Raw genomic sequence first — 27,753 nt, 5'->3', positions numbered from 1 at the left:
GCGGGCTTGGCCGCGCCGAGTCTGTCAGGCTGAGGTGGGGTAAACAGACGGGCGCCGGGGCAGCGGCGGCGTCGTAGCGGAGAAGCGGAGACGAGCCGGCCAGCGCGGCGCGGCGCAAAATGGCGGGTGCGGCGCAGGTGTGCGAGAACATCCAGATGCTGCTGGAGGCGGCCGAGTTCCTGGAGCGCCGCGAGCGAGGTAGGCCGCCCCGGGAACAAAGCGCCTCCGGCAGGGAGGCCGCCGCCGCCCTTCTGCCCCGAGGGGAGGGTCGGTGGGGCCGCGCGGCCCGCTCCCCGGGGCCTCCCAGCCCCCCCTCCTCCTCCGCGGAGCCCGGGGCCGTCGTGGCCGCCCGGCCGAGGCGCAACGGCAGCTCCGCGGCGCGCGAGGGCCGGAGACAAAGGAGACGCGGCTTACTAACCGCCGGGCCCCGCCGGCTTTTCTCCGCAGAAGCCGAGCACGGCTACGCTTCCCTGCTGCCCTACAGCGCCAAGGAAAGAGAGGCCTCGAAGAGGAGGAGCAGGGCCAAGAAAGGCGGCGGCGGCAGCAGGTCAGCAGGATGCTATTTTCTCAGCCCCCCCGTCCCCCCCCCCGCCGCTTTTCCCACCTCCGGCTCAAGGCGGCGAACGCGCCAGGCCCCCCCCGTCCGTCCCCCCCCCTCCAGCGGCGCCCGAGGAGCGTGTCGGGCGGAGGGCCGGCCAGAGTCGCCCGGCTGTCATCGTGGCCAAGGCGGCTCCTCGATCCAGGCCTGGCTTGCGGGGCCAAGTCCCGGCCGTTTCCTTGGGAGCGCTTCCCCCTGCCCCTCCCCCTCCCGGCTGCCTTGCCTGCCTTAAACGCCGCTAGGCCGCTCTGGCCGTCCACGCATCCGAGTCGCCAAGCTGTGAGTCTCCCTTAAAGCTTCCGTTGAAGTCCCGCTTTTGTGCAGGCGATGCCTTTCTCTTCCCTTTCTGTTTCTTTTTGGTCGTGGATTGAGGGTTGCCGTTCTGAGAATACTGTATCAAAACATAGGCCGACTTCCTCCTTCCTGTTGACGTCTTCAGTAGGCTACGATGAGATCTCTTCAGTGTGTGGTGCTTCTTGAGACACCATTTCAGAAAAGTATTCGATGATCTTGAGATCACGTTTGTTAGAAATAAAACATACGTGCATTATTATTTAGCTTCTTCGAAGTCTGTTGTTTTTCAAAGTACTTGAACCCTCCTTTCTAGTGAAAGCATGTTCAAGATGAAATCTATATTGAAAAAGGAAGATTTACTTTTGGGGGGAAATGCTTGGGATTATAGTACATCTTTGGTCTTTTCTATCCTGTCCCTAGTACTACTTGGGTGAATTCTCACAGCGCATTAAATTCAGGGTAACAAAACCCAATTGTTCTCATGCGATATGCCGTGCTCAAACAAATGAAGTTATGTTAGAGCCTTACTGTGATACACTCATTAGGACAAAGGACAGAGTTTGCATGAGATGCCAAACTCCAAACCACTCAACCAATATTTGGGCTAATTTAGTGTCATGTAAACCAACATTGCCATTTAATTTAGTGCTGCTAGATAGTTCAGTGACCATATTTGCCTTCAGAGTTATTCCTACTTTGTCTCTTTTCCAACTACTCAGCCATCTGCTAAGCAGGAAGGAAGCAAGAAACAGCTATCTTGCTAGAAAAGATTTTAATTTCCTCCCACCTCAGTCATTCCTACTGAGATGACGTTTCCCTTATTAGAATCCATGAACAAATAATGATCACAGATGGGAGTGGTTTTTGTGCTACCATCCATGAGAGATAAGGTTTCTGATAAAAAGAATGGTAATTCCTATAATTCATGTTCAATTTTTAAAACTGTCATAGCTTGCAAGATACATTTATATCCTGTACTTTTTTTAAGTGCTAGAGTACTTTAAATAGAGCTGCTGTGTACCAATATGAGCTGCAGAAATATGGACATTTACTAGAGGGCAACATAGAGTTAAATTATTTAATTGTTCCCTTCCATCTACTAACTGACTGGCCCAGGTATGATATCCAACACATGATATACAGAATCTAAATGACAACAGATAATACTACAGTTAATTATTACAATACAAAGTAACAGAACTTTTTGGCACTAATGACTCCATGCCAATCAGTTTCCTATCCCCTTTAAAAGCCTTACACAATGTTCTCCCTAGACGGCAGCCCTCTCTAAGTGCTTTGCAGAGTCGGCATCTTGCCCCCAACAATCTGGGTCCTCATTTTACTGACCTTGGAAGGCTGAGTCAACCTTGAGCGTGGGACATTCGAACTGCTGGCCATCGGCAGTCAGCAGAATTAGCCTGCAATGCTGCTTTCTAACCACTGCGCCACCATGGCTCTCGGTGCTCATTGGCTTAGAGTTAACATCTGGGGACAACTGCAAACCTCTGGAGCAAACCTCTGAACTAAAAAGCAAATTTAGCTTTGGTTGAGGGTTTGTTGCTTTTTAGAGATCGCTAAGGGTTAAAGCTAATTTTGGTGTTTCAGTTCCATGTGCAAAACTGAGGACGAGCTTCATTCAGGCTGCCTGTTTTCCAGCATAGCTAAAGAACAGCAAAGCACGTCACCCTTGATGTCCGTGGTTAGCGGCCTCGAGATGAATACGTAATGTTTTCTGTCCTTTGAGAATGGCACAGGAAGTGGAGAATGAAATTTCAGGGTTAGCCCTCTGTCTTCTGTTTCTCTTTCCCCTTATCTCACTCTTTTACTTGAAACATACTTGGGATGCAGTTTTTCCAAGAAGTACATCCCTTTTATTTTATGTGTGAAATTGTACCATGTAAGAGCTGAGACTGAAATGTATAGTCCTTTGATAAAACTAACCATTTAGACTTTAAAAAAAACATATGGGCTATGTTAATAGTATAAAAGCCTTAACCAAAATAATTACAAAATTAGTAACTTCATGCAAAGTAAAATAATATTGTACAAAACTAGGAGTAGTTTTCAGGTGTTTTTAATAATATGTTGGGAAAAGTCAATATTCCAGCCAGCACAGCCAGTGACCAGGCATTATGGAGAATGGGTTGCTTCTATTCCTCGGGGACCTTAGGAAATTCAGGGACTTGCTCAGCCGACCTTAAGAAAATGTTTTTCTACATAATTACTCAGTCACCGTTCAGAAGCACAGATAAAATCTTGAGAGGCATTTAGTGTAGTGAGGTAATTTCTGCAATATTTTCCAACGATACGTTAGTAGCATATCTTTATTAATAATAGTAATTAGCAAAAGTAATTTTAAAAAAATAGTTTAACTGTTCATGAGATGGTTTCCCAGTTAATATTGGGAGGCTATAGATTGGTTCAGTCCTACTGGGGCAATCTAGAATAGTAAAAAAAAAAGTCTGGAATATTGTAAATTCAGAGAATACAAGTCTTGTGTACTAAATCAAGTAATATGGGATTGCAGTTAAATGGGGGGGGTAATATAGCTGGAGTACTCGATGTGATCATTAACGGTTATAAGATTTTGTAGGCGTAATGAGACCACTGTGGTATAGTCTTAAATTGGACTAGCACTAGTGTGATCCTAGCTCTTGGTGGATAATTGGGCCTTTCTCCCTCAGCCCACCTGCCTAATTTAGTGCTTCTTTTAGGGAAATAAGGGAGAGAAAAGTGCCATCATGATTTCCTAAAGAAAAGTCAGGATATAAATAAATACTAGCAGTGGCAATTTAGTAGAAATTATTGTGTATATTTAGTTTTTATCATTGCATGTTTATTCCATAGTTGCTAACTAATTGATCCTCTTTTTTTCTCTTTAAGATCAACACACAATGAAATGGAGAAGAATAGGTAAGTGTTTCAGAAACAGTTTATATTTAAATTCTAGAAGCATCCTTAAACTAATACCATACTGTGTTGAAGCAAATTACAACAGTGCAAATCTAGTTTTTCTGGCTGCTGATCTCCATTAAGTAGAATTGACAAATGTTTACGTTGGTGGCCTTAATCCTTTGCAATATTGATTGTTACTTCTTTTTAAAGGGGCCGTTTATGCTGGATGTTTTGTCACTGGAAACAAAAATAGTGGAACCAAACTCTTTCAGCTTTTATTATTCTGATAGTAAGGAGCTAGTAGCATTTAACTCTAACCTTGATCTGATGAATAGTATCCTACCCTAAAGTCAGAATTTCAGTAAGCGTTTCCAGTTGACGTACTACATCCCTCACCATAAGAAAGAGTTTGTGGTTTGATTATTGTTGCTACTCAAAACTGACCCTTGTTTATATATTAAACAGTCTGGAGTGTGGTACTTCAGGAAGAGAACCAGGTTTATTGTTGCAAACCAGTGTAGCATTTCTATATAAAATTGTTCCTCTGTGTTGGTTGGCACAAATGGCATCTAAAGTTAAATTTAAGACTTTCAGCTTGGTGACATTAGTTTCTCATCTGAATGTGTTTGTTAAAGATTACTTGCATGTTTTTCTTGGATTGCTAGATAGTATAGACATGAGAGCAGCTGGGTAGTGGATATTTAGTTAACACTTAACCACAAATGAAAACTCGTACACTTCTACTAAAATTCTTTGAAGCCAGAATGTAATATTCATGTGTATATTTATTGGAACATATACATCCCTGAGTCTTTTTTCAAACTATTAAACATTTAGAAGTAGGTTGGTATAAAAAGCAATTTTGCAGAGGTTAATAAAAATAAAACGGGAAATCCTGAGCAATTCAGACTATGGATGATAAAGGCTAATAGCTGCTGCTCTCTTCCTCCTCGTTGCTACTTATTAGGCGTTGGGTCACAGACTGCATTCTCTTTCAGCGTCACTACCTGGAGAATGAAATAGGGGGTCGGGTCTGTGGGCTTCCTGGCTAGGCTGATTACTGAGGAAACAGAATATTAGAAGGCGTGAATTTTTATCCGGCTTGCAATTCTTATTTCCTTTTCTTTAGAAAGTTTCATTTAAAATCCTTTTCAAATTCATTTTGTTTGTAATACAAAAATAATAGTGAGAGGACTTGTACGAATTTATGGCACAACACTTAAAAGCCAGCTAAACCAACTTACTATTATTGACCTGAGTTGTATCTGCAACTTTTAATTAGGGGACTCTCAGTTTATTTCATGATTGACAGTCCACTTTCTGTTATTATTCTAACAAAAACATTTCATTCCAATTTTATGTTTGAAGAATCACAGTTTTAGGGATTTTGTTAATAAAATTTTCCAATTGAAACATAAAGCTTCTTCTGCTTGCTCAGTTAAACATGGAATAAAGTACAAATTGCAGTACTTTTTATAGAAATGATCTTCATTAAGTATTAGTATTATAAACTTGTCTGGCTATTAATTACATTAAGTAAAACCCAGTTGTTTAAATAGTAGAATCATGACCTGATAAAATAACTTCTGAATTTCAGTTCTGAGTCATGCAGCCTGATCTCAAGTTCAGTTCTTCTATCCAAGGCAGATCTAAGCACATCTTTTATTTTCTCCCTTAGAATCGGTAGAAGTTGAAAGAACATAAATTATGCTCCATTGTGCATTTTTTAAAAAATTCCATTTATATCCCGCCCTTCTCCAAAGACTCAGGGCGGCTTACAAGCTTAGCAGTAGCCTTCATTCTATGTATATGCCTGCTTATTAGGGCTTTCATACACCACTCCCCCAAGCGGCATTATTACAAAGTCAGCTTATTGCCCCCAACAATCTGGGTCCTCATTTTACCTACCTCGGAAGGATGGAAGGCTGAGTCAACCTTGAGCCTGGTGGGATGCGATGTGTTATATGATTTATAACACATCTACAGTTGGATGCTCTTTTTTTGGTCAGGAGTACTTTCCAGCATTCTTAAATTAACAAAAGTTAAGTTTAAGAAATGTTGTGGATGTATGTTCTTGAAATCTAATGCCCACATGAGATGCTCGTGTTTGTTTCTTACAATTTTTAAAAGAAAGTGTGCCTGCAGGATTGGTGTCACATGAATAGTGTGAAAACAATATCCATGTGGTCTGGACAAGGCAGGTGTGACATCAGTCTCTATGATGCTTCTTGAAGCTTATTGCAGATTGCTCTGCACTATGAATAAGCAAGTTGGCTACTTTAATCATATTTATAGATTATGGAGTCTCAAAGTGTTTTCTGAATTATAAGATTTATAAACATTAAAATACAATCCAGAATTCAAAACAGTGGCAGGCTGAGGTGACTGTTTTAGGTTTGAAACCTTGTATTGCTGTTAGTGTTCCCTCTTGTCTTTTAATATTTAGTATTTAAAACTGGTCCATCTTGATGTACCACCCAGTGTCACTTGATAGTGAGATGAGCATCATATAAATTTTATAAATACCTAGGTAGAATTCTGAAGTGGCTTAGGCCAATATAGTAGCTTAGCTAAACTACTAGTAGTTAGCTTATCTAGAACAGAGGCAAAGATAATTTAAATAATAGGCTACAGAAATGATGAGATGGTAAAGGAAAATATGTAATCTTTGCAATCCACAATGGACTAAGACAGCTGCGTGCAGCTTGTCCCCTTTCTTCCCATCTTTGTCAATTTTAAACCAATTTTACTGTTACTACTTATTATTTTCTTTCATGTTGTTGCTTTTATTGATTGTAAGTTGCTTAGAGACCTCAACGAAAGATGAACAGCATATAAGTTTAATAAACAAATTTCTAGAAAGCATGCTTAAACATTGAACCTCTTTTAACTTCAACCCTTTTAGTGTGAAAAGTGGTTCAATGTTTAAGCATTGTCACATTTAATCTTAATTAGAGAACAGACTATAGCAGAGCTTGTATCGCTGAATAAATTTGAAATTTATCAGTGGCAAATATTTCAGCCAGTAGCTGCCATTCTGCTGCATCTTAATAATAGCAGAAATTGGATAAATGGGCAACTTTTCATCCTGTTGCAGATTAACTACATACACTATGCCTGCTCATAATTGCATCTGGAAAGCAGCTGTGTCTGGTGATTCCACCGTATGAAATTTTAATCCATAGCAATCACCTCTTGATACCCTTTAGATACATTATGGTCCCCTCTCCTTACCTGTGGCTTCCCTTCGCAGATGCCATATATCTGGGGTGTCAAACTGGCGGCCTGCGGGCTGGATGCGTCACGTGTGAGCCACACCCGCCCCATCTCCACAAAGGCAAAAAAAATGTCACAGTTGGTCAAGATATGTCATGTGACGTGATCAAGTCTGACGCCCATGCTATATTGATTTTTTTTCTCATCCTCCTGCCTTTTCAGTAAATACAATGCATAGCTTTGATAGATGTAAGTCAGGCAGCAAGATATTTTTGTTAGTATATTGTGCTAGTATTTTTTTTCTTGAATATATTAAATGCCTTTAAAAACGTATACAGGTAATCCTCAACTTATGACCACAATTGAGCATAAACTTTCTGCCGCTAAGCAAGATGGCAGTTAAGTGAGTTTTGCCCCATTTTACAACCTTCCTTGCCACAGATTTTAAGTGAATCACTGCAGTTGTTAAGTTAGTCATATGGTTGTTAGGTGAATCTGGCTTCCCCGTTGACTTGGTTTGTCAGAAGGTCGCAAAAAGTGACGGCGTGACCCCGGGACGCTGCAACCGTCACAAAGACATGCCAGTTGCCAAGCTTCCTGATCTTGATCACAGGGATGCTGCAACAGTCGCAAGTGTGAAAAATGGTCGCAAGTCACTTCTTGTACCCTAGTTTCAAACAGTCTGTAAACTAATGATTGTAAGTCGAGGACTGCCTGTAATGCTCTTATTTTTCATTTTCCTACCTCTCTGTCTCCATACTAAAGAAATAGCTAATTTGGTCTTCCAGCTTTTAATACTAAACATGAAAGCCCGTTTCCCCCCCCCCCCCCAGGAGGAGTAACCCCACCCGGTCCTGTTCTGCACCAGGTTATTCTCATGAAGGTGCATTTTCCCTTTCGCTCTCCAGCTTGGTGACTACGAGGCCAGCTTCCCTTTTAATTTAGCAGAAAAATTGTAATGACAAACATTAGCATTCGGATGCGGGTATTATTTATTTCAAGTAAAGAAAGCAATCATTCAAAAGATGGTTTACATAAAAGGAACTCATGGTCAGCTTCTTGCATCTTTAGCTAAGAAAATATCAAGTAAAAGATAGAATTTCTTACTTGAGATGCTGTAAAGCAACGGCTGGTTGGAATTGTTGGGGCAGCAGCCTTTTCCTAGCTGCCGAACTTTGTTTTCATTGCAAATACCTAAAAATTTGACTAAAATAGATGCAAGTAACAATTTGAGAAAAAGTTTTAAAATGGATTTGTAGAACTACACATCCCTCTGGAATAGCACCCAGAGCATACGGTGAAGTGGAGAGCAACATGTGGATAATTTATTAGATTCCCATCCACCAGAAATGTGTAGTTGTTTTTTTGTAAAGAAAGAAATCCTGTCACCTTTAATTGGAGAATTCTAAAACTAAACATTGGCTTTGTTAAATAGATAATCTTTTTGGTTTTATTAAACAGATAATAATCTCAAGTGAGCTGTTCTGCTGCATGCAACAATCTAAGCAAATGTATATCTTTATCTTTACCAGCGCTAATTAAAATGCACACACAACAGACTTTGCTGCATGATTGGATGAGATAGAGCTGACTCTTAGGGGCATTAATTAAAATGTGAATATGTGTACTGGTCTGTAGTTTCAATAGCACTGGTTATGATTCCTTAATATATGGAAAACCTTAAGATTGAATTTGTAGCTTTTCTTATGCCAGAGTACATCTGAACAGTTTATCTTCCTGAATTTATTGTTCTTGTTCAAAATTTGGACTGGGGTGAAATAATTACAAATCAGTAATTGAATTTTGTCAATGTCCATCTTAGATATGTGTTAATAAAATACGTAAGTACCTATAATAAATCTTTCTGATAACATATACATAATTTTGTTTAACAGGCGTGCTCATCTGCGATTGTGTCTGGAGAAGCTTAAAGGGCTGGTGCCCCTTGGGCCAGAATCCAATAGACATACTACATTGAGTTTACTAACAAAAGCTAAATTGCACATAAAGGTGAGTTAAAGCTATCATGCTTATAACGGAGAAAAAATAAAATGTTTGACATTTCAGTTAAAATTAATGTCAGATTTGATGAGCACATTCCAACTTTAAGCCTTGGAGTACATTTTTAAGTAGATCATGACACGCTGGTGCAAAAGATTCCACCTTAAAATGTACTTCAAAACAGATGTGAAAACAAAAGTAAAATGGCACGAAAGGAAGAGATAATTGCTAAGGCTAGTTAGCTGCCCTTGAACTAGTTCCCTCCTCTGATGAAAGCTATTGGCTTTCACATTGAATGGTTAATACTTGGGGACCCACCATTGCCCGTTTTCTTCCACAGAAACTTGAAGATTATGACAGAAAAGCAATACACCAAATAGATCAGTTGCAACGAGAACAGCGGCATCTGAAAAGGCAGCTGGAGAAACTGGGTATTGAGCGTATACGAATGGACAGTATCGGATCAACAGTTTCTTCGGATCGGTCAGATTCAGACAGAGGTGAGGAAATGCTGATCAGTGCTTGTGAAGGTGTGTGCGCTTTCAAGCTCCAACATGCGTTGCTGTGTCAAAAAGTTCTTATTTATTTATATTTCACATTTCTAAACCGCCTATCCCCTTCAAGGAGAGGCTCTAACTGATCTTGCTTTCTGTTGCAGAAGAAATTGATGTGGACGTGGAAAGCACAGACTATCTCACCGGGGACCTCGACTGGAGCAGCAGCAGCAGCCCAAGCGATTCAGACGAGAGGGGCAGCTTGCAAAGCCTCTGCAGTGATGAGGGTTATTCAAGCGCTGGCATTAAGAGAATAAAGCTGCAGAACAATCTTAAGGCCTGCCTCAGCCTATAAGGAGCCAGTAGCGTCCCCTCCCTTCCCTTCCCACTGCTGTTTCCTTCTTGGATTTTGCTAGGTAGTATGTTGGACTGCTCCACAATTCTCTTGCACGTAAACTTCTTGTACCATCAACATTACCAAAATCTGCTTTGCCCAAGTCTGAAAACAGTGCATGGTGTTGTGGGTTACAAGTTCCTCCCTGGAGCGCACACCTGCTGGCCTCCACTAGCTTCTCTTGTCTTTCAGTAAATTCATCTCTGTGAGACTGAACAATCCAGCCAGAATTCTTAGCACCCAGAATATTGTTGCAGTAATAGCAATATACGTGTTTTGGGCCTGTGCTGCAGTTGCTTAATATTCTGGGTGAAGATCTTCACCCCGAGGTAGTAGGGCAGATGGTGATATATGCTGTTTGGAAACAAAATCCGGAGTAGTCTTCAGGCATGACCACTGTAGCAGGAACCCTTCCTTTTTTCTTTTTTTTTTGGACATTCGTTGTATCACAGTAGCAGGCAGAAGTTAAAAATGATAAGACAGGTTTGAAAGAGCATCTGGTTGTTAGGGAATTGCAGTGAATCTTTCCAGTCACTGTTCAAAAATTATTCTGAAATGTCCCAAGTCATTATAGTAATAAAGTAGCCAACCTGAGGTTGGACATAGGGTTGAGAAAGGTAACTAAGGGACTAACTAAGTTTGACAGAAGAAGAGCCGGCCGGGTGGAATTGTACTGGAGGCTCTAAATGGGAGTTGGGGGGTGGTTTTCTCTTTGAGCAGCCTATCCTGCTAGGAGGCCTTAGCTTCAGCGCATCTCTATATTTTCACGTCAGATGACCAAATACTACGCTTGTGCAATCTTGATTATGTCGTCTTTGCATTGACAGCTGCATGTTCCTTTTGTTGCTAGCAGCTCTTCAGGCTGCTGAGTTGCTTTTTGTCTCTGGGACAATTTCTTTCTACCTCAGAGAGATGAACAAAGCTGATCTCAACCCCTTTAGCACAAATGAATTATGATGCCTCGTTTGTATACTTGGTACTAGCCCCACCTGTTTCCTTAAAAAATCAGCAATAACCGAGTGACAAAGTTAGCTGCGCTAGCTTTCCATTAATGGCTGAGGAGACTGCCCCAAAGGAATTTCATGGTGCCCTCTTGGCATCCTTGCACTTCTTTTACCAGTTGAAATCCTTTGGGACACACACACACACACACCGATGTGCCGTGTGCGGTTTTGCGTCTGGATTTTGGACGTTGGAACTCTTCTCTGCCCCTTTTTGCCCTGTCTCTGCACTCTTGACATCCGCAGCATTTTTCATTTAAGCTAAGTAGAGCACATGCAAATGTACATAATGTGGTCTATAAATAGTATTTATTCATTTTTATATCAATCTGATGTACTATTCTTATGATTTTGTGCTTTTGTAGATGATTAGGAAACTTTGTATGTCGAGGTCTAAGGAAGCTTTCTTCTTTTTGCTTTGCACCGCCCAGTTAATCGGCTGCCAGTGACTTCCAACAAGGGTTCCTCCCCGGCACTTGCAGACTGTCAGAGAGGCAGTCAAGCAACTTCCTCTCACTTCACTCTCAAAGGGCTTTGTGGCAAGTTGCGCTTTACTATGAATTCCATGTTTGCTTGTATCCACTCCCAGATACCCAGGCAAATAATAAGAAAATGGATATATTTTAAGAAAGTCAGTTTTTGAGATGGGAAGTGGGGTGAGTGGGTGGCTAAAGATCTCCATGTCATTTTCTTGGCGCTGTCTTGAAACGAAACAAAATAGAAGGAAGGAGAGCTGGAATTCTCAGATGTCCTGCTGACTTGCACTGACCTCTTTCTTGTTGGAGACTCCTGCATCAGTCTGGCAGCTGGCTTGCATCTAGCAGTCCCTGCTGAAAACCCTTCAGAGACCGAGCTCCCCCAGCGTGCAGTTTGAGTCCCCGCGATTTGTAAGGTCTCTTACCAGAGGGCTTTGAGTTTCTCTATCGGTTAATGAGTTGCATAAAATTGCCTCTCAAATTCAACTCCATGTTGTCATCTTAGAGTTCAAAGTAGCCTTTGATTTGGAAGGTGTTTGATAGGGTAAATTTAGTATACTATGTGGTGTGTCGTTTTTTTTATTGTGCCTTTCGTGAGTTACTGGGCACAGCTTGCTTCAGACCTCTCCTGGCTAGGAGCACCCCCCCTCTGAATAAATGGAAGCTGCAGATATATCCATAGTGGATTTGAGAAAATAAATTTTGGAGGGGCGTAACCATTCTCTTCTTCGGTAAAGTAGTTCGGGGTTTTATTTTGTTGTCCTTATTGCGAATCAGTAATTGGAGCTTTGCACTTTCTGGATGTGGTCCTTTCAAAATATGGGTGGTACAGAAAATAATTACAACTCCATAAAGGATGCACTAACTTCAAAAGCTAGATTAAAGCTATGTGTGATGTTTCAAAAACATCTAAATGAATAAATGAGTTGTCCTAGAGGCTTTTAGGACCCCTCCCAATGTCTTGGTGAGGACTGGTCTTGGCTGCTCCATGAATCTGTCTCCCTTTGGTCCATCCCTGAGACAGTTGCCCCATTGCATGCAGGCTCCATAACGTCTGAACCTGCCCACGCACTCGGGATGGTGTTCAGTAGCTGTGGGTGAATCACCACACCAGCTGCCCTGTCAAGTGAGATGAGTTTTTTATGCTGCCAGGGTGCTGGGGAACAGTCGTGCAAGCAGCAGGGATTCCGCTGTCTCGTTAACGTCTGAACTGGGCCCTCAAAATGCGACATTCTGCTGTGGCCAGCCTTTCTGCCGTATTCACTGATCCACCAGCATTATTATGTAATAAGCTACAGAAAATTAATTTTGTAGATCATTAATGGGGAGCTGTGTTTCTGTATGTATCTGTGTTTACAGCTGGAAGTTTGTGTGCGTGTGCGCATTTAAAAGATCACAACACTGCGGCACTGAGCAACTTTTTTGTAGACAGAAAATCCAGGGGACACTTGGTTGGAAATTGAGAATTTGTGCTCTTTATCAAAAATAAACACGGCTGTCAGGGTGACAATCTAAAATGTCCCAAAAGTATTGTCTTTACCTGGTAAATCTTTTCCTGAGTGTTGAACACCCAGAAATTTTATTACTGTGTATTTTTTTAATAAAGCAGAGCTTTCAAGGTGCTGATAGACACATCTCGTGAACTTTTTTCCAGGGTTTGTGTGAATGCCTGTTTTTGATTCAAATTCCAAGCACTTATTTGAAATGTGTAATTAGGTGCCATAAACATGTTCACCTTGCAAGGTTGCAGAGCTCTGGGCATTAGCAGGGTGTGCCAACTGCCAGCTGCCATTTTAGCACTTTGTTCCCGCAATGGGCCCTTCTCTCTTTCTGGGTACCCAGAATCTCTCTTGCTTCTCTTTAGAACTGAATTTCCACAATGAAGTTTACAAACACAGCCCGGAGGAAAGAGCCCTCTGTGTTCTCTGGGAGGGATGAAGTGGGGGCGGGAGGGGGGGGTATTTTTTACGTGCTCACTGCCTAATTAAATTTTGGCATCTGATGTACAGCAATATAATGGGACTCATAGAGTCTTTTTGCCCCCTTGGTCACAAATTCAGGTTTTGACACTTAACTGTATTGGGACAAATATTGCTTTTACATATCTAGTTATGCATTTGTTCCCCAATTACAAATAGTAAGTCGCATCCTTAGATTTTTTTTCCCCTTCCTGTTAACACAAGTGGCTTTTTTTCCTGTTATGGTTACTTGAACTTCATTGTACAACTATGAATCAATGATGCTTTTGTTTGAAAGAATAGCTATCCTAAATTATTCAGCAGAAGATTTTTCTTTTTATGCCACAAAGTGTATGTATCAAGATTATTTTAGCAAACTTCTTTATTTTAACTGCATTGCCTGGTTGAAGGACACTTAAAAGTCTGTTTCTCCCCAACTGCCATCTGCTCGTTTTTTGTTGAAACTAGCTCTTCCCTCCTAACATACCCCCAAATTTGACTTGTTTTAGTTTTGTGCTGTTCGTTTTTATTTACCTATGAACCTGCATCAAGTAGGCACTCTGAACAACACTCGCAATTCTGAACTTTTGAATTTGGTTTTGGAGTCTTCCAAATTATAACAGCCTAAGCAGGGAGCAGCGAAAGGGGAAGGGGGGGGAGGACTTGGTTTCCAGATGTAAATACCACATCATTACAAATCCTGTGTCAAGGCCATATAATGGTGCTTTTTATTACAGTTAGCACATGCATTTTTAGACATTACATGTTTTAGATAAACTTGCTGTGTATATGTATACTTCTGTATTGTTCAACTGTTAGAAAATAAATTATTTCGTTATTAAAATTGTTCTAGCCTTGAGGTTTTGCTTGAAAAATGATTTTATTTTGAAATTATTCCAATTACTCTAAAGCTCTTTCAGAGTAATATTTATAATTTGTCTGGAGCAAGTCACAGGCCACCTAACACCCCTCCCCCCGCCCGCGCGTGTGCATGCCACCTGCCCCAGACCTGATCCTTACAGAGCAGCACTGGTTTTATTGGGGAGCCCACTCCCCACCCCCAAGAGGGGTGGCTGCCCATGTTACCAAAGTCCTGGCCAGAGGGTGGGTGGGTTTGGGAGCTGAGCCCACATCTGCAGAAATGATCAGATGAGAAGGAGGGCAGAGGCTCTGGTGCAGCCCTCCCCGGGAGCCCCTTGGTGCACAGCTTGCGCTCCTGAGGGGGCCACGGGTGAGGCGTCCCCCTCCTCAAAGGCTCCCCGTCTGAGCTGTGAGCTCTGGGCCCAGACTGCTTTCTTGGGGCCCTACTGGGTTAGATGGTGCATTTTGTAGGAACCCAGTTGAGATGAGTGGCTTCTTCGCTGCCACTGCGCTTCCTCACTTTCCTCGCAAAGCAAGGAGGGGACTGGGTGCATTTTATCCCTGGGCTGTTTTGGGGTGCTGGATGCTGCAGGGGGTGCTGGCCAGGGAGCTGCAGCATAAATGGGGCGCAGTCGCAAAGGGAGACTCAGCTTGGATTGTTGCTCCCTTTAAGGGGCGCCAGGCGAGGGATAGAAACCAAATACTGGTTTTTCAAGCAGCTTCCTCTATACCTTTGCTTTATTTTTCTTTTCTAATACTTATAAACAACAACAAATCAACAATTCAAAGCTTAATACATAGTATTAAGCTTAAGATATAAATCTTACCGTATTACAAAATAATGTTTTTCAATTGCATATCAGTGTTACATTCAGCTGTAATTTAAACAACCTTATACTCACCTGCCAGAAACTATTAATATTGCTATAAACTCTTTTTTCTTAATCTTTAAAGGGTTATCTAAATCATCATGGTGCTAACGATCTATAGTTAATACTGTGTAAATATTCTGTCAAATAATACAATGTTTTATATGCATCTTATAAGAAGTATAAGAAGATTAAAAATAAGAAGAGTGGACAGTGCTTCCTGGGTGCTATCAGAGCCAACAATAAGGGGCATTAACTGGGTTAATGGCTAACCAGGTCAATGTTGCAGAACCCGTCGTAATCAGGGATTCTCTTGGTTGTTTCCTAGTTGCATTTCGGAAGCTGTGTGCGGAGCCCTAGTGTGTCTTTTCTAGCTGCCGGTGGTCCATAGTGGGAGCGGATGCAACCTCTGCATCCCAAAGGTGAATTTTGCATTATGTGGTTTCTGAGCTAGGACGGACCGTCTCCCTTGTCTGCTTCTCTGCTGCGCTTCCTGTGTTCACTGGGGGTCCACCTATAAAACTGAGCAAACCCTGTTTCCTCAGAAGAAACTGCTGGAGCTTTTTTTAATGACTTGTTCTTTTAAGAGCCTTCTATATATTTGAAGTGTGGTAATAGTATGCATGTGCCTTTATTTTAGAGCTGACAGGTGTTTTTTTTTTAAAAAAAAGCAGTTTTTAAGAAAAAAATACAAAGGGACGCTAGGAGACAAGATTAACTAAGGAAATTTTACAAGCATATAACTAGTTTAAAATGTTCATTATTTCATTGATTACTTTTAAATAAACTATATAGCTGAAAATTTCAAATCATTATTACAGTATAAGATATTTTTTTAAAAATGCTAAAATTGTTGAGCTTTACTATTGTTTCCACAAACTGTCCTTTTCATTTCCATCAATTTTGGGACAATGAATTTCCTATTTTACCAAGCAAAGTATTGGAGCTACACATCGGTGAATATACTGCTTTTCTTCCACTGAAATTCCCATTATTTTTATCACTTATTTTTAATATCAATTATTGTATCTAAATTTTATATATCAATTATTGAATCTGAATTTTGCATCCATTTTACTGTGCAGTTATAATTGGCATCCGGGTAAATGTGGGCATAGTTTTCTTCAGTAAAGCAGTTAACAAGTAGACCACATCCTACTTCTGACAAAATAGAACAATTTGGACTAGGCAGCATAAACACCGGATGGATTCACAGCTGGCTAGCCAACTGCACTCACTGGATAGTCCTCAATGGAACCACATGGAGATGGAGGGAAGCATGCAGTGGGGCACCCTAAAGTTCTGTCTTTAGGCCCAGCACTCTTGAACATCTGCATATATGATTTAGATGAGGGGACAGAAGAGGAACTCATCAAGTTTGCAGATGACAAAAACTTGGGGGGAACAGCCAACACTTTAGACGATAGACTCAAGATCCAGAAGGATTTTGATAGATATGAATACTGGCCCAATTCAATAAAATACAATTCAGTGGTCCTACAATTCAGTGGCCAGAAAAACCCAATGTACAGTTATAGAATAAGTGGTACCTGGCTCAACAGTGAGAGTGGCTTAACTGTGAGAGGAATCTAGTTCTACTAGTGGACCGCCACTTAAGTAGGAGCCAGCTGTGTGCTTCAGCTGCCAAGAAAGTCAATGCGGTCCTGGGCTACATCAACAGTGGCATGGCGTCAAGATCACTTTATATTGCGGTAGAGAGACCGCACTTGGGATACTGAGTCCAGTTCTGGTCAGCATGATACACAAAAGATTCTGAAACCCTAGAAAGTAGAGAGAAGAGCAACAAAGATGATAAAGGTTATGAATATACAATGAACAGTTGAGAGAACTAGCTAGGTTTAGTCTAATGAAGGGAAAGACTAGAGATTGTATGAGATCAACCTTCCAATACTTGAGAGGCTGTCACAGCAAGGAAAGGGTCAACCTATTCTCCAAAGCATGCAAGGGCAGGACAAGAAGTAATGAGTGAAAGATTATTAAAGAGAGATCTGAGTAAGAACTAAGAATTTTTCTGAGACTAGGAACAATCATTGGAACAGCTTGCCTCTGGAAGTTGTGGCTGCTCCAACACTGGATGTTTTTGAACAACTGTTTGTCTGGAATGGTATAGGGTCTTCTGTTCAAGCAGGGGGTTGAACTAGACGACCTCCAAGGTCCCTCCCAACGTTATTATTCTATGTTCTATTCAACATACTCAATTGAAGTCGTACTTTATGCATCGGGAAGACCATCTAAGCTTAGCTAGTTTTTTTGTAAATTAGTGCATTGTGCAGTCTTGGTCCATTGGATTAATTTATCATTCAGCGGTGTGTTGGGCTAGTGTTAATTTCAGGATCAAGAGTGTAAAGAAACAACAGCCAATCTGTCACCAAGATTACTTTCATTCCCATCGGGCCATGGTCCAAGTTGTCCTGAATTGCTCTGAAAAGCTCCAGCTCTTTCGCCAGAGCACAATAAATGCGTTTTCAGTCCAGTTTCTTTCGTTTCCATTTGAATTTGCACATTCACTGGAAAAGCCCCAGAAGCTTTCTCGGATTTCACTGAGGCAATGAGCCATCAGTCATCTTCAGCAGGCAGTGTGTTCCAACTATGATAAGGTAGAAGAACTGCTACCTGCAGGCCATTATCTTCTGCTCTGTCCTTCTGCTATGGCTGCTGAATTGAAGGCCTTGTGAAATTGTCACCCCAAGCATGGCTATTGTAGATGAGATTGCGGCCCTAAGAGAGCTTAATGCCCAATCCAAGCCCACCTTCATTCTGTCGGATAGGACACCTTGGACACCGTGGCTGGTGCCTGCAGGACTCAGAGAGTGTCCCTTTCCTGCTGGCCGGAATGCCAGGGACCAAGGCCTTCTCGTGACTTCCTCTTGCTTTGGGTCGCACCCAAGGGCTCAAACTGAAGATGCAACCTGGTGAAGGATGTCGTCAGCCAGAAAAAAAAGAATGCCTGCTTTTGTCCACCCCACCCTCATGCCTCGTCACCATTTCCTGCAGGGCATGAGGGTCTCACCAGCATAAGCTTCCATGCTTCCTCTGGGGTTGCGGGAGAGATTAAAATGGGGCCATGCACTTTGGAGCTGCTTGTTCCATGCTCGTTGTGCTTTTGAGAAGGTATGAGTTTCATGGCTTATGTCTGTAGAGGGTGCGATGGGTCAGTGGTTTAAAATACTGAGCTTGTCAGCTGGAGATCCACGCAACAGCGTGAGCTCTTGTTCCTGCCCATCTAGCAGTTCAAAAGCAAGCAAATGCAAGTAGATTAATAGGTACCACTTTGGTGGAAAGGTAAGAGCATTCTGTGCGCTTTGGCGTATAGTCATGCTATACAGCTCTAACTGGCTCCCTCAACTACGAAATGGAGATGAGCACTGGCCCTGGAGTTGGACGCAACTAGACAGGGAAAACTCTTTGCCCCATAGAATCTCCCAAAACTGGCCGTAGTGCATGAATTAAGTTCCCCCAAGGCTCTGCTCAGTTCTGTTGTAGCAAGTGGTGTTTCTGAGCTGACAGGTTGACTGTGTCCTCCCAGAGAATCTCTGCCGGTCCAGCCCATGGCTTATTGACTGCCGGCCTCTGGACAGGACCTGGCCCAGAGCAGGAACGTTCCTGCGTGGAAGTAGCCGGCAGAAGCCAAGCAGAGAGCCCAGAGAGGCCCAGAGAAACTAGTTTAAAGAAGGCAGTTCCAGTTTGAGTGGCCGTGGCACAAGGGGGGTCCCCATCATTGCCAACACAAGAGGGCTGCAAGCAGGAATCCAAAGTCAGCTCCAACTCCTTCCTTCAAAAGCTTCCCATGTCTGCAAGAGAATTCCAACAGAGCCCCTAGAATGAATTTAATTACAAACCGGGGCCCAAAACCTGATCCTATGGCACATGTGTTGTGCAATGAGCACCTTTCAGCATGTACTGAGATTTTCTCTGGGAGCACACGTGCACACACACGCGCACATGCAGGCAGGCAGACAGATTGATCTGCTCTGGCCGCACCAGTTGTGACTCCTGATGCTGCGTTCACTGCCCATCTCAGCCACCTGCTTTCGGTAGGGCAAGTCTCGGGGGGTGGGGGGGTTGTGGTCTCATCTTCCTCAGGAGGGGGGAGCCTCGTGGGAGCAGGGAAGGACTGCGGGGGTTGGTAGTGTGAAATAAACATACGCAGAGAATGACACTGCAGCAAGGGAGCGTTTGAGATTTGGGAGGAGGTCAACCCTTGTCTGGATGTTTGCAGCCCAGGCACAGGAGGTCAATTAGACACGGGGGAGGCAATAGATTCCTGGGTAAAGGGGGCTCCTGGGAAGGGTCCCCTGGCAGCACCACCCTGCTGTGGGTGGGCCCCAGCTGACCAGCGTAGGAGAGGCTGTTTGCTGCTCCTGGCCTTGAGCCACAAAAATGTTGATGACCCCTGGGTGGCACTGAAGAGAGGCCGAGAGCTCTGCCTGGGCTGCCTCCACTTGGCTGGTTTTTTGCCCCTGGGAATGGTGTCCCTGCCCCACACTGCCAGTCTGGTTGGGGGAACGATGGGGGTGGAGAGGTCCTCCTGCCCGCCAATGCCAAGATCTGAGTGGGGTGCAGGAGGAGTCTCAGCCCCCAAGGTAACAGCATATGTGTGGGGACTTTGATGAACCATCTGCTTCCAGGATTCACAAGGGCCCAGTCTTCCCATGTTGTGGCCATCCAGCATGAGCCTGGAGGAATTGCCAGTGGCTGCAGTTGTGATAATTCTGTTGTTTAATTCCATAGAGCACGGGTGTCAAACTCGCCGCGTCATGTGATGTGTTGTGACGTATTGCGACTTTGTTCACATTGCCAGAGCTGGGGTGGGCGCAGCCTCCACATGATGCAACCGGCCCGTGGGCCGTCAGTTTGACACCCCAGCTGGCACCTACAACTGCTAAGTAATGAGAAGGACATTCAGCCCATGGTCATGGCCATTTCCTCCTGTAAGCATGAAATCGCAGACTGTATAGGCTGGAAGGATTCATTAATCATCTAATTCAACATCATGAAATCCACTAAACCGGTGGTGTCTTGGGAAAGAAAATAATGGGAGTCAAATGGATGCAAACACCTCTAACTAGGGTCTGTGTTTCCCTTCTCTACAAGAATCCTGAATGTTAAGAGTCAGTTCCTTCCTCGTCTCTGCTCATACGATGCTTCAGGTAAGTCACTCTGAGCCTCAGCTCACCTCCAAGGAAATAAACCTACCAGACTAGAATCATAGAATAACAGAGTTGAAAGGGACCCCAGAGGTCTTCTAGTATAACCCCTGCTCCAGCAGGAACCCCTATACCATTCTGTACAAATGGCTGTCCTGTCTCTTCTTAAAAACCTTCAGGGATAGAGCACCCACAATTTTTGGAGGCAAACCGTTCCAATGATAATTGCTTTCCTTAATTCTAGGTTGAACCGATCTTTAACAAACTTCCATCTGTTACTTCTTGTCCTTGGAAAATAGGTTGACCAACTCTTCTCTGTGAAAACCCCTCAAATATTGAAAGGCTGCTATCTTGTCACCCCTAATCTTTCTCTTCTCTAGACTAGATGTACCTAGTTCACTTAGTCATTCACCATGTTTTATCCTCCAACCCCCTAATCATCTTTGTTGATCTTCTCTGCACTCTTTCTAGAATCTCAACATCTTTTTTATATCACAGTGACTAGAACTGGATGTAGGAATCCAAGTATGGCCTCACTGGCGTGGTATAAAGCAGCATTATCACTTCTTGTGATCTTGATGCTCTCCCTGTGTTAATGCAGCCCAGGATTGCATTGGCCTTTTTGGCAGCTGCACCACACTGCGGGTTCGTACTTAACTGGTTGTTCACTAAGACACCTAGATCCCTCTCACAATTAATGTTCTTGAGACAGGTTCCTCCTATTCTATACCTGAGCATTTGGGAGGTTTTTTCCTGCCTAAGAGTGGGATCTTACTTTTCTCTCCACTGAACTGCATTTTGTTGGATAGGGCCCAGTGTGCATATTTTCTGGATCTGGAGCCTATCTTCTGGATGTTGGCTATTCCCCCCAGCTTGGTCTTCTCGGTACATTTTATGAGTTCCCTTCCATCCCTCGTCTAGATCATTTATGGAGATATAGAAGAGTACTGGGCTCAAAACAGAACTCTGTGTCATCCTACTACGTGCTTCCCTCCATGTAGGCATAGTTCCATTGATGACTAGACACTGTGAGTATGTTGCGACTGTGAAGAGGGAGAAAGACTAGGTGAGATTAAGAGGAAATCTTTGAGCATCCTCCAGAGTTGCACCACACCTCAGGAGGGAGTCAGCAGCTCTTGCTCTGTGAGGCCATGAAGTCTCGCAGCAAGAGATGTTCCGGAAGTGAGTCACACTGTTGTGATGCCTGTTTCTGTAGCAAACATGTGTCACGTTCCAAAATCAAATTGCTGCGATGGCCTCAAGGGCGGTGAGATTTTAATCTCAGGCACGCAGTGTAGCCAGGTGATCTTACCTGTGTGTACCTGCCCTGTGAGCTGATGCTGAAGTCCGCAGAAGATCCCCCCTCCCCATTGGTTGCATCTGGTCTGCTTAGAGACACCACCCCGAGAGAGAGAGAGAGAGAGAGAGAGAGAGAGAGAGAGAGAGAGAGAGAGAGAGAGAGAGAGAGAGAGAGATTTCACCGTCATTTTTCTTCAGAGTTCTTTGTCCATTGAGGCCAGGAAACAGGAGTATCTGGGAAAACCAAAAGTCTGAAACAACTTTAGCTTTGGGTCACAAAATAATTTTAACGCCTGGAAGATCCACTTGACCATTTCAGCTATTTGGGTGGGTTCACCTCCAAGTGGGGGGCATATCCTTTCAATAGGTTTCCAATCCCCAGCCACCCACTCCAGGAACTGAACAGGAACTATAGGGTGGTTGCAGTTTGTTGGGATCTTCGGCTGGATAAAGGATCTGACATAGAAGCAATCACTTAATTTCCTAAAATGTCAAGTTTGGGGATCAGGCAATAGCAGCTGTCAAGCTAGTGATGACCTCCCATCAGCTCCTTGATGGGAGCTGATGGGAGGCCATTCCTTGGCAGGGGCAGAGCTGGGTACAATTGGCCCATCAGCCTGGAGAACCTGTCTCTCTCACCTGTCAGGCAGGTGTCAATATTTATGAGAGCTGGGACAGCTGGTTTGGCCAGTTGTGCTCAGGAGCAGCACTGCCTCTCTTTTCGTTGCAGTGTGCGGCTGTTTTCCCTTTGCAGAGGAGGACCCGTGAGGCTCTGAGCCAGCCATGATTCAGCAAGGTGTTTCCTTTTGAAGGGATAATGACACACGAGCCAGTTTTGGTTTCCTGCCTTTATTTATTTATAAGTCTTGACCAACGTCCCTCCCACCAGATCAGCCGACTGGTGACAAGGCCGTCCTGCCCTAGTGAGCCAACACCAACGCAGGCAGGGAGCAGCCCTGGGCTCGTAAGCCCCTTTGGGGGGGAAGGCCAGGTACTTCCCAAGAGGAAGTTAGGGCCCCCAGCACCTGCCGCCCTCGAGGCCCTTGTGCCCTTAGGGAGACACAGCTGCTTCACATGGCCTCCCAGGGCTGTTATCCCTCCACAGAGGACCAGGTCCCCCTGAGATTAATGTGCCGTGGTGATTACCACCATTACTACTGTGACAACTAATGTTGCTGTTGAGTAACCCCTGGAAGGAAACGGGCTCTGAAGCCATCTCTTCACACACTGTACAGTTTGGCCACTTACACAACTGCAGCTTTCTTTGTTGTGTGCCGCTGAGTCAGTTGCAAGAGGGGCGGCTATCTAAGTTTGAGAGCGAGAACGGGCATCCCTCGTCCTCCTCCATGCTGGGGCTCTTGCTGCCTTGGTCGGCCAGAAATGGACCATGCCAGAGAGCCAAGCAAGGCCCCGGACCGGGGCCACTGCCCCCTTGGAGCTAGGGGAAAGCGGCCGCAGGGGAGCCTGGGACGTTGGCCTGGCAAAGCCTGCAACTTCTTTCCGGCGATGATCGCTCTGAACTTTTGTAGCCTGGTCTGGCAGACGATCTTGAAAAGGTGAATGGACTAGATTCTCTTGGGCAGCGTTCTTCACCTTGGTAGGCTGAAGGTGGATGGACTTTGATCCCCAGAGTTCCCCAGGACCATTTTCACAGTGTGGTCACTAAAGTCACAATTGGGCTGGAGCCTAATTTTTCCCCAGGGTGAGGGTCAAACACCATCAAGATGATGGCCACATCCACACAATCAAAACCCTTCTTCCTTTTTTAAATGAGTAATGCAAGTAAAAAGCACAGCTGCCATCTTGATTCTTTTTTGACTGCACACCCCACAGATGCCCCTTGGAGAGTAACCAGAAGCCCAGGACACTATGGGGCCTCTGTGTTCTTTGTGTGCACCCCCTGGAATCCCAAATCACCACAACCACTACACATTAGTACTACAAATTAGTTTCCACCATCTTGAAGCAGGAACTCCCCTAATAGGATCTGCGTGGAAAAAACACCTCGAGTGCCCATCCAGGATGTCCAAGCAGAGAACGCCACGCACGGCCTTTGCCTCTTGTGGACCCCTCCGCCACCCCACTGGCTGCCCACCAGGCCCTACTGCTCTATGCCCGGGGCCCACGGAAGACCAGGGTGGCAGGGAAGGGGCATTCCTGCGTGGGGGCTCAGCAGCTGCTGCTCCTCTGTCTCCTGCCGCTGCCAGGCAGCCCAGCCCTGGAGGGCACGGGAGGTCAAACATGCTTGTCCTCAGCCAGCTCCGAGCACAAAGCGTCCTCCCGTGCTCCTGTCTCCCCGCAAAGGGCTGCTTTCAGCAGATTCTACTTCTCTCCCTCAGGTGTCCCTTCCTGACCCTCCTTGTGACTCGAGGCAACGGGTTTGTGTTTTTTTTGTTGTCAAGATGACATTGGGCTTCGGGGTGGGGTGGGGAGGGAGGGGGGTTGCTTCAGCCTGTCTTGCACTGTGTTTCTGTTTTGATCATTGCAACTGCCTGACTCACCCTCTGATCGGCAGGGAAGCTCGCCGTAAGGCGCTCTGTGGCCCAGGCACGGATGGGCCCCACCCTCTGCCCCCCCACTTGCACCAGACTCAGCCCGGAACTTCAACCTTCCGGGCATTTGCTGGCCATTGGCCTCCCCTCCTGCCCCATTTCAGAAAAGGGCGCATCAGGAGAAGGGGCAGCTCTCCTTTGAGCGCAGGCGAAGGGATGGCGGCACGCGCCGGGCTCTCACAACAGGCTGAAAGCCCTCAAGTGGCCTGCCAAACTCCACAGCACCAGGGCAGGAGCGCCCGACAGCCCCGGGGGCAGGTGGGGGCTCCGGGCGCCCCCTCGGGGTCAGCTGGAAAGAGGCGCGTCCAAAGGTTCGCTCGGCCTTGCCACAGCTCCCCGCCTGGGAACAACGCCGGCCTGCTGCAGGTTCAGAACGAGCAGTGGAGCTTTTGGCCCGGAGGGCAGCCGACCCCCCACCCCATCCAGGGCATTTTTCCTTTTGGGAGAGTCCAAGTTAAAGGCCACACCAGTGCCTTAAATTTTGCAGACATTCCTCATTGCTTTTGCTCTAAACGCCCCTGGGAAAAGTCACGCCTCTGAACGGGAGGCTTTCCTGGGATGCTGTGGGCACCCCCCAGCCCCCCCCAGCCCTCTTTTCCCTTCCTAACTGTGCCCAAAAGTGAGGAGGGGCTTTTGAAATTTCCTGGATCTGGAGCAGGCTTTCCCTCGAAGCCTCCCTGCAGCCTGTCCTGCTCCCCTGGGTGGGGCAGGGAGAAGCCCTGGGCCTGCAGCCCCCCACCTGCCTGGCAGGGAGCCAGTGGGAGCCCAGCTACGACTCTTTCAACACAGCCTTTCCCCTCTCAGCCAGGCTCTGGCAAAGCAGTTCTGAAATTCTGGAGGAGAAAGGGCTCTGCGAGAGCCATGCCCACCACTGTCCTGGCACCAGGCTTACCCAACTCTGAGCACACCTGGCAGCACCTGGATGTTGAGAGTTGGAAAAAGTTCAGAGAAGAGCAGCTAAGTTGATGAAAGGCCTGGAGACTAAAAAATGCCTGCAGGACCTGTGTTTGGCTAGTAGTCTAAAGAAAAGAAGAAATAGGGGTGACATGATAGCAGTGTTCCAATATCTCAGGGGCTGCCACAAAGAAGAGGGGGTCAATTTATTCTCCAAAGCACCAGAGGGCAGGACAAGAAACAACGCTTGGAAACTGATCAAAGAGAGAAACAACCTGGAATCGAGGAGAAACTTCCCAAAAGTGAGGACAATTAACCAGTGGAACAGCTTGCCTTCAGAAATCGTGGGCGCTCCATCTCTGGAGGTTTTTGAGAAGAGACTGCACAGTCGCTTGTCTGAAATGGTATCGGCTATCCTGCTTAAGTGGGGGGGGGGGGGCTGGACTGGAAGACCTCCAAGGTCCCTTCCAGCTCTGTTCTATTCTATTCTGGATGCACAAGAAGGTCCCCGTGCTCTTTTTCCTTAGTCTGAGGCAGCGGCTCTCAAGCAGGGGGCCTCTGAATAATTGGGGGGGCACAGCAGATGCCACGGAACCACAGAAAAGCAAAGGGCGTTCTCCTGCCAATGCTGCCTTACTGACAACAGGACGGACATCGGCCACTGCCCTGTGTCCATATCCAGCAATGAGACCTGGAGGGGCCTACAGGAGAAAAACGAAGTCAGAGGGGACCCAGGGTGGAGAAATACTGACCCTGTGAATCAGGTCGTTATGGAACCCATCCTCTGAGATTCTCACCTGGAACACCAACAGGTAGAGTTTGCCCCCTCCCCCTCCCACCAAAGTCTCTTACTGCCCTGAGAGGAGCTGGCTCACTGCCTGCCAGCAAGCAGAGGAAACTAACTAGGGCTGGGCAAAATTACGGGGAGAGGAGCCCAGAGTGGCCCCTTCCCAGGAATGCGCTCCCCTGTGGGAAGAAGCCGCAGGGGCCGTTTCCGATGCCAAGGGGCCGTCGCCCGTCTTCCCTCTGGCTGCCACGTGTGGGAGAGCAACCCGAGCAGGGTAGATCGGCTTCTCAGTTAGGATGCTCTCTGGGGCAGTCGGTTCCATCGTTCCAAGCATCATCCTGGAGGTGTACGATGGGAGGTGGAGACCAACACATCTGAAGTATACTGGCTTGAGAATGGCCAGGCCAAGCGTGGGGCTAGGAGGAGGCCGACACAGTCCCAAGGCCCTGCCTCAGCAAGGACACGTTGTTGCTGACACCTTCTCTGCTATTGTGGAAAGCAACTGTAAGGAAGAGGAGAATTATATATGATATAAAAAAGATGTTGCAGCCCCAGAAAGTACAGAGAAGAGCAACCAGGATGATGAAGGGTCTGGAGTCTAAGCCATGTGATGAATGGTTAAGGGAAGTAGGTATGTCTAGCCTGAAGAGAAGGATCGAGGGTGAGACGATGGTAGCCTTGCAATATTTGAGGGGCTGTCACAGAGAAGGGATCAACTTACTTGCCAAAGCACCTGAGGGCAGGACAAAAAAATAATGTGTAAAAGATCATGAAACATTGATCCACGCTAAAGAGTGAGAACAATTAATCAGTGGAATGGCTTGCCTCGCTGTGGGTGCTCCCTCGTGAGAAGTTTTCAAGAAAAGATTGGACAACCTTTTGTCCAGGATGTCGTAAGGTCACCTGCCCTGAGTAGGGGGTTTGACTGGAAGACCTCCAAGGTGCCTTCCAGCCCCGCAATGTGATGATTCTAAGTGATTGGGCCTGAGTTGTGCAAGCTACCTTAATCCTCCAAAATAGTGCTACTCAACCTTGGCCTGCTGGCTGTGGAGTCTGGGAGTTGAAAACCACACATTTTAAAGTTGCCAAGTTGAGAAATTCTGCTCTGGAGGACCTGCCTTCCCCAGCCTTCAGCCAGCGTCAAAGGAAGCCAATGCAGGCAGCCCGAGTGTCACGTTTCAAGGGAATTCCAGACAGGTGACTCAACAGTTTTGTGATCACAAGGAAGTGTGATCTCAGGGTTCAGATGGGTGCAAAAACCAGCTGATTCTTCCTAACTGAAAAACATTCTTCCCCTCTGAACATCAGGCAGAATCTAAGGGCAACTTTAACTCATCTGCTGGAATCTGCTGGATGGAAACGGTGCTACCTGACTCCGGATTTTTGCCCTGATTGACTGAGGCTTTCCTAGTGCAATCTCTTGAGTTCACCAGCTCACCCTAATCCAGGCCGTTCAGCCTTCTGCCTATGTGCCCCAATCAGAGCGTCACCCTCCAGCCTTTGTTTTCTGCACACAGACTGTCTTACTATAAAAGGTTTTCTTTCCTCCCCGTCTCCCTCCCTCTTTCCTGGGCTTTCTGAAAAAAAGCGAACAGGGAAAAGGGAATAACACAATTAAATACAGAATACAGTATTACAGACTTGGAAGGGACCTTGGAGGTCTTCTAGTCCAGCCCCTTGTTCAGGTGGGAGACCCACACCCATCCTGGACAAATGGCCGTCCAGTCTCTTCTTGAAAACCTCCAGTGAGGGAGCACCCACAACTTCTGGAGGGAAGCTGCTCACTGGTTTATTGTTCTGTCGGGAAATTTCTCCTCAATTAGTTTCATCCATTGCTTCTTGTCTTGCCTTTGGCTTTGCTTTGGGGAATAGGCCGACCCCCTCTTCTCTGTGACTGTTCATCATATGCTTTGTCCCCCAGTCCCCAAATCATCTTTGTGGTTCTTTTCTGCACTCTTTCTAGAGACTCAACATCTTTTGTGTATCATGGTAACCA

At 45.4% G+C, this 27,753-nt stretch overlaps 1 protein-coding gene across 2 annotated transcripts; it reads left to right on the top strand.

Moving 5' to 3' along the window:
• MXD1 (MAX dimerization protein 1) lies at positions 1-16,129 on the top strand. 2 transcript variants are annotated; one of them, XR_014493113.1, is made up of 7 exons: positions 1-198; positions 448-547; positions 3,776-3,805; positions 8,899-9,013; positions 9,345-9,504; positions 9,663-9,914; positions 15,386-16,129. XR_014493113.1 is itself a non-coding variant. In XM_083368185.1 (6 exons), exons 1-6 carry the CDS (start codon positions 120-122, stop codon positions 9,851-9,853), a joined length of 675 nt encoding a protein of 224 aa, XP_083224311.1. In that variant the 5' UTR covers positions 1-119; the 3' UTR covers positions 9,854-12,999. The 2 variants fall into 2 exon arrangements, 1 of the variants encoding a protein (XP_083224311.1); XM_083368185.1 differs by lacking the exon at positions 15,386-16,129 and having other exon boundaries at positions 9,663-12,999.
• Positions 16,130-27,753: the final 11,624 nt, after the last annotated feature.

This window comes from Vipera ursinii (genome assembly GCF_947247035.1).
Source record: "Vipera ursinii genome assembly, chromosome: 8".
NCBI classification, from domain to species: Eukaryota; Metazoa; Chordata; class Lepidosauria; order Squamata; family Viperidae; genus Vipera; species Vipera ursinii.
Note: the sequence above shows the minus strand (reverse complement) of the source record. Positions and strands in the feature narration are given on the sequence as shown.